Here is a 12,747-nt window from a genome sequence, read left to right as displayed (position 1 = left end):
CAGGAGACTTTGGCCTCCTGATGTATTTGGTAGTCGGGCAGGACACCAGGCCCTGGCGTGGCATAGAGGTGGCACACATGCCCTGATAAATGTGCCCCCCCCTATCCTATTCCTAACCTTTCATTGGGTCAACTCATCTGATTTCCAAGTAATCGAGATGTACAAGACACAATAATCGCTTCCCCATACCAAGATTTCTATGGAATTCCACAAATATCTTCTGCCTCGGATAATTCCTTACTTAACATAGTAATGGACCATAAAAAAGGACAGTCAAATATACAGCAGTGATCAGTCTAATTTGCCATGAACGTATAATGCATTAATGAAACAGCGGTCTTCCTATTATCCTTTATGTCTCCACAGACAGGGGCACAGAGTTCCTTCATTCATGACAGGACCAGCATATGAAATATGTGGAGCTGCAATTTTTGTGGATATTGCACTGAATGAATCAACTGAGTAATAGACCAGCGTTGTCATTCTCCATAATTAGCCCCCTAATAAAACTTACTGTCTCAAGGCCTTTTTAACAAAACCATTAGCTGTTCTTTTCCAAATGAGTACGTAATCGTGGCTTATATATTAAAGGGGTTATATATATATTTATTTGTAGCTTATTTTTTTATATCAACTTATTTTTTATTATTTATTATTTTTAACTTATCTTGCTTTCTTCCCTGGTAATTAAAAGGAAATCTACCATCAAAATCCATTATGATAAATCAGGGCCAATTACTCATAGATCCAGGCACCGTGACTGTGGTTACCTTCTTATAATTGTCATGCGTGGCCTCCTTCCTTCTATAATCAACTTTTAAAATTATGCTACTGACCCAGAAGGGCTCTGGGGGGCATTACCAGAGCCCCCTGTGCAGCTATACAGGTTATTAGAGTGTCTCCCCCTCCCTCCCTATGCCTGATGTAATCTCATACAGTGAGAGAGGGAAGTGCTCCTGTTACCCCATCATCAGAGCCCTTCTGGCTCATTGGCACAATTAAAATAAAAGTTGATTTTAAAAGGAAGGAGGTCATGGATAACAAATATAAGAAGATTACCACAGTCACGGTACCCGGATCTATGAGTAAGTGTCCCTGGTTTATCATGATGGATTTTGATGTTAGATTTCCTTTAGTGTTGCAGTTCTAGCTGGTCTCCAAGGTTATGACATTAAGTAGCAAGTGACCGCTGTAACTAATCACAAAGTTCTGTATTACTGGACCTATCATGTCTGCAAGATGCCACCACTAAACAGTGGCTGCAGTGATAAAGTCTCACTCGACCAGGAGCACTGCTGGATTGCAAGAGAAAACATGGCAAGTACACATTGGCTCACCAGATACAATTATTTAAGGGACCACGCTTCAACATCCTTTAGGAAATAGATCCTTCGAATAGGTTGTTATCTGCAGCTGTATCTCCGGGGTGCAGTACTAGGTTAGAGGCTGGGCCCATCAGAGGATCCTCAGGTACTTTGGTGGGCCAATGCAAGACAATGTACACTCGGTGTTGTCCAGCTTCTTCTGTAACGTTCTGTAAGAATCTACTGCCTGTAGATAAACACCGGTCCCTGGTCATGTGACATCCCAAAGGCGCACGGCTCGTTAAATCAGAAAGTAATCAGAGCTGTGTGATATAATGAGCCGTGCACCTGTGTGACATCACATAACTAGGGATATAACTAGCCTAAACCTGAGCGACATCACAAGACCAGGGATGTAAGGAGACATGCACCTGTGTGACATCATATGGCCAGGGATATAACGCGCTTTGCACCTGTGTGACATCACATAACCAAGGATATAACTAGCTATGTACTTGTATGACATCACATAACCAGGGATATAACTAGCCGTGCACCTGTGTGACATTACATGACCAGGGATATAATGAGCCATGCACCTGTGTCACATTACATGACCAGGGATATAATGTGCCGTGCACCTGTGTGACATCACATGACCAGGGATATAACTAGCTATGCACCCGTATGACATCACATAACCAGGGATATAACGAGCCGTACACCTGAGTGACATCACATAACCAGGGATATAACGAGCCGTACACCTGAGTGACATCACATAACCAGGGATATAACTAGCCGTGCACCTGTGAGACATCACATGACCAGGGATATAACGAGCCATGCGACATCAAATGACCATTGGGTGGATATCTAAAAGCAAAAACAACAACCCCCATCCCCAAAGAATAGAAAACCCTCTCAATGGATACAAAAATACCAGATTTACTAGAATCCTTTCTTTGCTACAACTATACTAAAGATATAGAATAATTGACAAAAATTGTATAACTGAATAGTTTGCATCTATTATATTCACTCTGGTCATGTTTGAAGCATATTTCTGAAAATTGTATAATGGTGACCTATCTATAGATAGATCCATGGCATGACCCCAAACTCTGTACACCGTATAGCTCTGATTTCCAATATAACCAAAAACCGCCTATTGGTAAAGGGTTCCAGATGTTGGAGCCCTACTCATCTAATTCTGATCACCGAAGGTTAGGTCATCAATACCAAATTCCCAGGAAACCTCTTTAAGGTCATGTCAAAGTCAAGCTCAAGACGGAGCAAGTATTCCTTGCCAAAAAACAAAAAAAGAAAACAAAAACAAATGAGAATTTCTTACCTATTGGGCTGAACAAATGCATCTTCAAATCAGATTTCTTTTCTTCTATGTGAATGTCTTCTATGACTTTGTCACTGGAATTGTTAAATGTTATTTGCACGGAAACCATTTGCGCTCCAAAAATACATGGCTGTCGTGGGAAGTGGTAGTTGGCTGAAAGACCTTTGCCACTCATTCGATGGAGAAGTTCATGGGTCTTTGTAGGGACGAAAGACGGCATGCACACCTGTAGGCAGAGGAGAGATACAAATAAGTATTGAGCAGGTTATAGTTGGTGGCCAGGAAAGCACCAACACCACAGTGCCAAAGTATGAGACACTTTTTGACTGAAATTATTTATTTTGCAATTTTTGAATGGACTGTGTGCATGCACACAAGAAACTCGAAACAAAATCTTGTTTTCATCCACAACCTTCAATATTTTAAATTCTGCATTAAAAAAAATGTTTTATAGTCTGTACGTTCTATGGAAATGTCTAGAGGTTTTTGTTTTTATCTTTTTGATTTACTGATTAGTTTTTTTTAAAGTTTTCATTTTTTTTTTAAAATAGCACAACAGAATTTACAACATTCGTACCGATTCTCTAACCAATCAAGCCTTTCAGGATCAGTTTCTTAAACCGTATTTTTTTTTTAAATTATATATGGGGAGACTATGTAGAACAGACCACACAATAGGGGTAGGCATCTATGAGCGTCACTTTAGGTTTTCAATTTTGTATCCCCATAGTTGTATGACGTGCTGAACATGGGCATCGGTCCTGTGATTCCTTCAATATTTTTAGTCAGGTGTCCTCCATGTTGTCCATTCTAATGTACTTGGTTTTATAACGTTGTTTTGGGGAAGGTTGTTTGGGTGCACGGAGTTTAAGAAGGACATGATGAGTGAAGAGACATGGGGGTGTTACTTGGGCGTTACATTTATACTGTACTATCGGCCCTGCAAAGGCAACCATGTGGGCTGTGGCCTTTGGTGAAAATCAGTTTGACATCACAGTCCTAGAGCAACTCATCCATCTCACCATCTTTGCTCATGGTAATAGTCCCAGACACAACTGTGCTTTGGAAGTGAAGGTCAACTAATTATAGATCTTGCCATTTCTAAAACACCTTTTAGGAGCTTTTTTGATGCTTTGGGAAGTCTTTTTATGCTTATTTCTCTCCTTTCTATTTATTTGTTTTACCAAAAACGTTAATGGTGAAAATAGTAAGAAAACAAAAACCCAATTACGATTAATGAGTATTTCTTCTTTTCTGTCATTACAATCTCTTCACTCTGTTCCCAACTAAATCTAGCGATAGTGGCACCTGGTCTTCACCAGGGCGGCAAAGCGTGATGGTCTTGCTGCGGCGTGGTACCACCAGGTCGTTCCACAGGTGCGACAAGCCCGCGGTGGCAGCCAATGTAGTAATGTAGGAGAGTCTGTACCCGGGGTGACAGCTGGGGAACAACACAGGAGCTGGCCCACGGATCAGGGACACAGGAAAGGACTGGCACACTGGACAGGAACGCAGGAGACACAGGAACGCAGGAGACACAGGAACGCAGGAGACACAGGAACGCAGGAGACACAGGAACGCAGGAGACACAGGAACGCAGGAGACACAGGAGGGCTTTCTCTTCAGGGAAATGGCTTGAAGATCCGGAGGGGAATGATGGGAGCCGCCGGATTAAACACAGCCCGGGAAGTGGCCAGCGCCAATCACCTGTGTGCTGGCCGTTTAAATATTGCAGTACCGCCGCACATGCCCTAGGGGGCGGGGCCGCGCACGGTGCCTAGACTAGACGGGAGTGTGGAAAGGTATGTCCACAGGAGCGGGGAAGCGGAGAGGGGCACGGGTGCACCCGCGATATGGATCGCGGGGGTGCCTGTGACCAGTTATTTATTATTATGCCGGCCCCTAACAATTGTTGTAAGGAGCTCCCTTTGGAGCTCCACTGCCTGCCCGATTTTTTAAAGTGGCCCTTAATAAATCTCTCAACGTTGTCGGTGATAAAAAAAAAAAATAAAAAATTGCAGAAAGAGTAAAAATAATCACAGCAGCAAATTTTTTTGTGAGATTTTTTTTTTTTTTTTAAATCGCAAGTCATAGGCTTTACGTTGTGTTGCACAATATCAGAGTGTCAGAAAAGGCCCTTTTTAAGACTTTATATTTGGCCTTTTGCGAATTTTTTTTTAACAACCTTTTAAGCCAAAAAAATCAATGATAAATAACCCCCATAAAGCGTACGCACAAGTTGTGATGGCAGCGGTAACATATCCGACACTTGAGAGGTTCCCATCTAAAAAAAAATCTCCATCCACGAACGGAAGAAGGTAAATAGAGGTAAAATGATTAAACTCAGCCACTTTACGTCTAATAGAAGACGCCGGAGGAAAGAAACTTTCGAGGCATCAGAAAAAGACTAGTGCGGAACTTATGCAGCATATTTGTAGATGATAAGTCACACCTTTGGATGGTTTGCGAAAATAACCAATCAATTCTGCAGACACAACGCTATTTCTAAAGGAAATCTATGTGATTCCTGATGCCTGCAGATACACAGCAGCACAGCACACATATTTTATCAGTTTATTACGGTAAGCAAATAAGCGTGGAATGAGAGGGCACATAACTGTCTACTTAGCGCTTACTGAAACATTTATAAGAGCTGTTATCTCCCTAATAACAGACAGGCAGCGTGCAATTTTAAAGAGGAGAAAAGCTTCATATTTTTTAACACTTCACTAAAAAGTAACTGAAGAGTGTAAAATGAAAAATACTCTGTGCAGTTAGCTGGTAATGGACCATATTATCAACTCGAGTTAGATTTATAGGATACAAACTAGTCGCTAATAGTTATTTTATGACATAGCATGTCTGCCTTTTTTTTAAGGTTATTAAGATTAAAAATCGTGAAACTTTCTAGAACGGAAAGAAATGAATTATAATTTGTGAGAGGAGAAAATAAAATAAAACATGCTAAATGGTCGCTTCAGGTGAAAGCCGCAGAACGGGGGAAAAAAAACAAAAAAAACAAGAGCGTTACTGAATATAAACCTCCTAGTACAGACCATATGGATTTATTAACATCAACGTCCAAAATATTTTTATCAGATTTTATAGGATATAGGACGACCATATAGAATATTGAAGAATCTACCTGTAAGGATAGAAAAGCTTTAGACTATAATAAACAGATATGTGGTTATATAGAGAGGCACTTGGTGGCCTTGTCTATTGGCTTCACCACCGGATGCAAAAAAAAAAGGCGTTTTTTATGCTTTTAGGCAAAGCTTTTAAGCTCAGACAGCAAGGTGAGGAGGTCATTGCTTTAGTTTTCCAACTCCTTCCGCATCCAGAAGAATCTATTCCTGCCATAATTATGCCCCAAATATGCCAGTTTGCCCTCCGGGTGAGAAGTTTCTTCTTATGGCCCAGTTCACACCTGTATTCAAATGGACACCTCTATTATCTTCTGTCACTAAAACGATAACGAAATTCTAACAGACCCGTTAAAACGTTCATTGATTTGAATCAACCCCTTCTGTTAGACTTCTGTTAATTCAGATGCAGCTCCTGGGCAATTTTCTGCTCAAATAACACAAGCACTAACAGAAGCGGTGCCAATGGACGATGATGGAAGCCATTAAAAGTCCATTGACTTTAAGCTTTTCAACTTTGGGACTTCTAATATTATTGTTTTAGTGACAAAGAGAAAAACTGAGGCCTAAACGCAGGTGTGAACTGGCCCTTACTTATATCGGAATATTAGCAGGTGCTTCTTAAAGGGGTAAATTATTGATATTGTTTGTGTAACGAAAAGTTATAAAAATTTTCATTTTTTTTGTGTCAATTCTTCACGGTTTTCTAGATCTCTGCTTGGCGTCCTGCTATAGGAAGCTTCATTATTTACTTCCTATAGATCAACACTGATCCCTGGTCATGTGATGTTACACAGGTGCAGGGCTCGTAAGCATCACACAGTTTGGATGACACTGTGTTATAACGTGCCATGCACCTGTCTGACATCACCCCATAACTCATCTGGGACCAACCGCTGACATATAAAGGTGGTGTTTTTTTTTTATAGATGCTCCCGTTACAGGGAAAAATTTGTAAAAGAAAAAATAAATAATGTAAAATGTGCATACCAATGGCAAAACTGTTATTGAACCATAAAATAGAACATGTGAAATTACCCATAAAATAGCAAAATATATATATATATACAAACACACACTCATCTGACACAGAAGGGGTAACTGTACCTTTTCCTTAAAGCTTGTAATTCCTTTGCCAATAAATAAATAGAAAAAATGACCAAGTACCTTATCTGTAACCTTGGTTAAACTGAACTCTATCCTATGAGGAGGTGACAAAAGAACTAGAGAACTGATTGAAGGGGACCATTACGTATCAAACTAAAAAAAAAAAAAAAAAAAAAAAAAAAAAAAAAAAAAAAAAAAGAAAAAGAAAAAGCCCAAGTGATTGATGAAAGTCTCAGTCACCTTCACTGTGAGCGGCTGCACCTGTATCCTTTATGTCAAATGACCTGAAAATCCTGCTGACAGCCCAACATTCACCACAAGGATACCCTGCTCACAACTCTTCCTTAACATTATTTTAATTGCCAGCAAATTATAGGCAGGAGCCGGAATGTGTGATCCGATTCCCATATTAAACAAAAAGGAAAATGATATTCACAATGTTTATGGAGACGGTCAATGCAGAATACAATATTTCAGTAAATGACACTCTGGGCCTATAAACTGGGCCTTAAAGGAAATGGTAAAAAAAAAAAACCTTAAAGGAGGGGTAAATGGTCCTGCAGTGTAACAGCCCCTGAACTGCAGCACAGAGGAGCTCTGGTAACTCCTCCTCCCACCCCCCTCTCACAGAGACTTTATATCTCAATAGCTTAAATTTTAAAAGTTGATTTTAGCAGTAAGGAGCCCATGGATAAGTAATATAAAAAGACTATCAAAGCACAGTGCCTGTATCTAGGAGTAAGTGTCCCTGGTTTATTATAATGGATTTCAGTGGTACACTGCAACCAACCAACTTACTACAGCCAAACTTAGTGTTGATCACATGACCTGCCCAGGCAGGTGCGGGACATGTGATGTGGACATGTGACCACAGGGACAACATCAATGGACTGATTAAAGGGCCGGTTGCATTTGAATTATTCACTGTAGTCTATGTACACAGCATTTTTCTGCTAAGTGGAGCAACATTTTTTAATAACTAGCCACATGTCCACAAAAACTACCCAAGTGTCATTGGTATGTCATCTGTTTTTGAGGATCCGCAAGAAAAATGGAAGGCTGGCAAATAATGTCACTAACTTGTCCCAATCTCTTCAAGGGTCACTGTGTAATCTAGCATCAACAAGATTAACTAATGCAGACAGCGCGAGGGTGATACCCGTGTGGCATGCATATTTTCCATGTTCCCATAGACTGCTATGGGAAGTTGCAATCATAGGCAGGAATAGGCCTAGTTTTTGACAGACTACACATCAGGGGTGCACCAGCCTCTCGCCTCAGGCAGCAACCCCTGCAGCAAGGTGGGGGGGCAGCATCAGGGGTGCAGTCACCTGCTCCAAAGCAAGCCCTGACACTTAAAAATAGTATGTTAATACAGGTGTAATTAACGTCATAGAGTACCCATCTACCCCCCCCCCAAAAATGCTAATTTTCTACTGTACAGGGTGGAGTGGGGCACCATTCTATAGCTAGTCAAAGGCAGCAGAGATGGAGGGGGGCGATATTTATGATGGCCTGTATGCTACCCCCTGCCCCCCAAGTGGACATGAAGGGAAAAAGAGTGGACTGGTCCAGAGATGCCCCGGCCTGGCGCAGACGATAGCTGAAACTTCAAGGCATTTGGGCTGGCTTATCATGTGCCGCTGTGAGCCCAGTTGTGAGTGATAAATTCCCCCGTATACGTCAATGTGCCAAGATTTAAAAAAATTAATAAATAAAAGAGGGATCCCAAACGGGCATAAAAATAAGATTTGTGTGCAAATTATAGAACCCAGTGTACTCAGAGGGAGAATATTTAAAAAATCCATAGGAGAAGAAAAAAATTTCGTGCCACTCAAATAAGCTCCCATATTCCCCCTCAGCAGTCGTGCACTTCTGGAGGAAACAGAATATCATCTCCGTCACTTGTCTACTAAACCCAAAGTGATTTCTTCAAATCAAATCCCTAAAAAGCAGATGACAATAGACTTGACAGCTGTGTGGTAGGGGTGACCTTCTGTGAGGTGACCCCTGGCTCTGATTTCTTAATCCATCTGCTCATGTGCACATCACACAGATTATTATTCCTTCCCCACAAGGCAGGAAAACCCTTGAAATAAACATTTCACCATCTTGCGGTGACACACTTGAGAGGCGAGAGATGGAGGAGAGCGGCTGCTCTTGTGGGGGACACGCGGCATCACTTCCTCTGGGCATTTATTACCTGTTAAAAAACAATCTTTTGGTGAGTGGCAGTTCAGGGTTTTTGAGAGCAGGCTGCAATATTTCTCCGGGTCTGCTGAGTCATAATTAAAGCTGAACCGAGCGGAATTGGAGAGGGAAGGTCAGCGAGGTGCCGTATGAGAGATGAGGCTGGGCTGATCGGGACCAAATGAACAAATTATGATGGGCCCCACTCAATGTGATGAGGTCAAACGCTTGTTTCTACCCACTGACAGTTCAATTTCCCTGAAATGTCTCTCGATTCTCTATGAACTAATTATGAATGAAAAGTTATCAACTGCCCACACCAAACGCGGCCTAAACGCTATTTCTTGGTGATCCTAATGTCAAAACATTGTCTGGAGCAGCATTGTGCCGGAACGTCCTGCTCCTCGCTCTCACGGTACGCAGCATCATTTAAATATCAGTAAATCTGAGCCCCTGGTGTACGCCGCATCGTCTCATCCAAAACGTAAATGGCTTATCCCGGACTGATTTGTGCTAAACTGTTTCCATGACAACTACAATCGTTCTTTCAATAGGTGGAAAAAGGAAATCCCAAACAGCACCCAGCGTCTAGGTGTCTGGCCAAAATACAGTTAAGATGGCGATATCATGGTTTATAGAGTTAAATATAATGTAGTGTAAACATATTACACTATATATATATATCCATGGCACTGGGGCCATGGAGGAGACCACACCCCCAAGGACGTTAGAAAACATCACTTCTCAATAAAAGATTGTCATCTGGTTCCTCTTTATGTATCCATTCACATATAGTAAACCCAAGAATGGGTACAGATGGCTTCTACATATAGGGATCTTGAAGCAGAAGTATTTTATCTTGCATTCATCAGTTTAGTGGATGGTAGATGTCCAGCATTAGATGTCCCTTTCTTTATTTGGAACAGTCTTTAGTGTATAAAGAAATGGCATAATAGCTCAGTAAATAACTTTAAAAATTATGTAAATGAGCTGGAGGCGCTCAGGCCGATGTAACCCCCCCCCCCCGCTGTAAGCCTGCTCCTGACCTAGGAACCTAGGAGCTATGAGAGTGCGTGAATGCCCCAGCTCTGACGTCACCGGCCCTAGCTCCTCGCCCGAGAGCAGGCTTTCAGCAAAGGGGTGGAATAAATTAAACCCCAGGGAAGGGCCTGAGCGCCTCCGGCTCATGTTTTTCTAAGCTAATAAGCCCTTCATACACTAAAAACTGTTCCAAGTAAAGAAACTGGCATATAATGCTGGGGATCTACCATCAGTCAAACCGATGGTAGATGTCCTTTAAGCCGTCCCATACATTAAAGGAAACCTACCACTTGTAGTGGCAGGTTTCTGATGGAAATACCGGGCACCAGCTCAGGGTGAGCTGGTGCCGGAGCTTATTTTCGTTAGTGTTTTAAACCGCGGTATCGCGGTTTAAAACACTTTTTAAACTTTATAGCCGGCGCAGGCAGGTACGCGCTCGGCACTTACCATGCGCGCGGCTCTCATTCACTTCCTATGTAGCCGCGTGCACGGTAAGCGCGGTTTAAAACACTAACGAAAATAAGCTCCGGCACCAGCTCAGCCTGAGCTGGTGCCCGGTATTTCCATCAGAAACCTGCCACTTCAAGTGGTAGGTTTCCTTTAAATCAAACAAAAATTTTAAAAAATGGAAACTGAATAAAATCTTTCTCTTTAATTTCTCCATATAATATTATGGCAAAAACTTCAGTTTATACAGGGCTCCATTAAAATAGTGCAAGCGCTGGAAGCTCCTGAAAAAAGTTGGAGGTGGTCACAGACAAGCTAAATATAGGGTCATTTGTGACACAAAACTAGAAGCCATAATTAAGATGGCTTACACTCAAGCAGCATGTAATAGAGCAAGAGAAGTTGAGTACATTTTACATAGGGTCCTATCTGCAGACAGCATGTTATAGAGCAGGAGGAGCTGAGCAGATTGTACATAGTGTCCTATTAGCAAGCAGCATGTTATAGAGCAGGAGGAGCTGAGCAGATTTGTACATGGTATCCTATCTGCAGGCAGCATGTTATAGAGCAGGAACGAAAAACGGATTCAGAAAAAACCGCCGCATTAAAAAAAAAAAAAAGTGCTGTGGGACTCGCGCCTACCTTCACTAGGAATAGGCTGGTGAACTTCAGCGCAGCAGCGACACCTGGTGGACGTCGGAGGAACTACCTTAGTGAATCCCGTCCGGACCCGAATCCACCGCACAGAACGCGCCGCTGGATCGCGAATGGACTCGGTAAGTAAATCTGCCCCAGTGTTCTATTAGCAAGCAGCATGTTATAGAGCAGGAGGAGCTGAGCAGATTGTACATAGTGCCCCATCTGCAGGCAGAATGTTGTAGAGCAGGAAGAGCTGAGTGTATTGTAAGTAGTGTCCTTTCTGGAGGTTAGGTTATTTAGCAGATGCAGCTGATAAGATTATATGTATAGTTTGCATAGCATCTTAAAAAATGATAACACAGACTTTACCTCCTAACTATAGCGTTCCCTCTATTCCATAATCGTCTTCACATTGACGTTGTGCACACAATTATCCAGTGTGGAGGGTGACATGTAGTAATGTATACTAGTCCTTACATGTATCCCCCCTCGGCTGTGATCACAGTGAGTGCAGGGCATTACGCATGGCACAATGCGGCTCATTATTATTAGCCTTTTTTCCCATTGTCAGATTCGCACTGTAATTGTATTGTTCTAAAGTTGTTTCTTAATGGCAGCTGCTTGCCCATCATTTGTATTTTCCTCGTTAATCCTGACGCGGTGAATTAACCTTTAATTACCATTGTTAAAATTGAAATGAGCCTTGTGTCTGGCCCGGGCTGGCTTCTTTCAGTGAGTGATCACACTGGAAAAGGAGAGGGGTCAATGAATATGTCCCACGTCATGTCTGATCGCTGCTAAAGATGTGAGAAGGGAGATCTTACCGCGCCAAACTATGAGCAACATATTTTGGTCCTAACACTTATTGACAGAGCTATAACTGGACACGTAATTACCCTGCAGACACCTAAACCTGACCACATAGAAGGATTAGATCATTATCATATCCGTGGTGTCATTATAGCGCAGGCTCAGGACCGGGCATTAATAAAAATCCCAAGGTTAATCACAAAGAGCGAGGGGATTCTACATCTTCATGATTTAACAAGGCAACAAAAGTGACATAAAATACATATACTATACACACTGCTCTGTACACTTTGGAAAATTACATCCCATTTAAATGAAAAATACTGTCAAAATCCATCATGAAAAACCAGGACACTTACTAATAGAACCATGCCAGTGGTAATCTTCTTATATGTGTTATCCATGGGCTCCTTTCTTCTAAGATCTAATTTTACATATGTGCTAATGAGACAGAAGTGCTCAGGGGTGGAGTTGCCAGAGCCCCCCTCCCTCTCTTGTTGCAGATTCTCAGGCTGTTACACTGCTCCCCACTCCCTCTATCTCAAGTAATCTCACTGCAGCACAGGAAGTTTCAGTGGGAGGGTAAAGTGCTTCTTGTACACTGTATCAGCCATTGAAGCTGCAGCCCTTCTTAAGTTAATTTTAGAAGAAAGGATTCCATGGATAACAAATATAAGAAGATTACCACAGTCATGGTGCATGGATCTAT

General features: G+C 41.9%; 1 protein-coding gene across 2 annotated transcripts in view; it reads right to left on the bottom strand.

The window, feature by feature from the left end:
* Nucleotides 1–12,747, bottom strand: part of AP3B1 (adaptor related protein complex 3 subunit beta 1) — a 157,361-nt gene that overhangs the window by 43,100 nt on the left and 101,514 nt on the right. For both annotated transcript variants that reach the window (XM_072137879.1, XM_072137869.1), the window contains exon 23: nucleotides 2,659–2,884. In XM_072137879.1, coding sequence (XP_071993980.1) covers nucleotides 2,659–2,884 — 226 coding nt within the window. The remainder of the gene's footprint in view (nucleotides 1–2,658; nucleotides 2,885–12,747) is intronic.

Source organism: Engystomops pustulosus, chromosome 1, assembly GCF_040894005.1.
Source record: "Engystomops pustulosus chromosome 1, aEngPut4.maternal, whole genome shotgun sequence".
In the NCBI taxonomy this organism is placed as follows: domain Eukaryota; kingdom Metazoa; phylum Chordata; class Amphibia; order Anura; family Leptodactylidae; genus Engystomops; species Engystomops pustulosus.
This window is presented reverse-complemented; position numbering and strand designations above follow the sequence as displayed.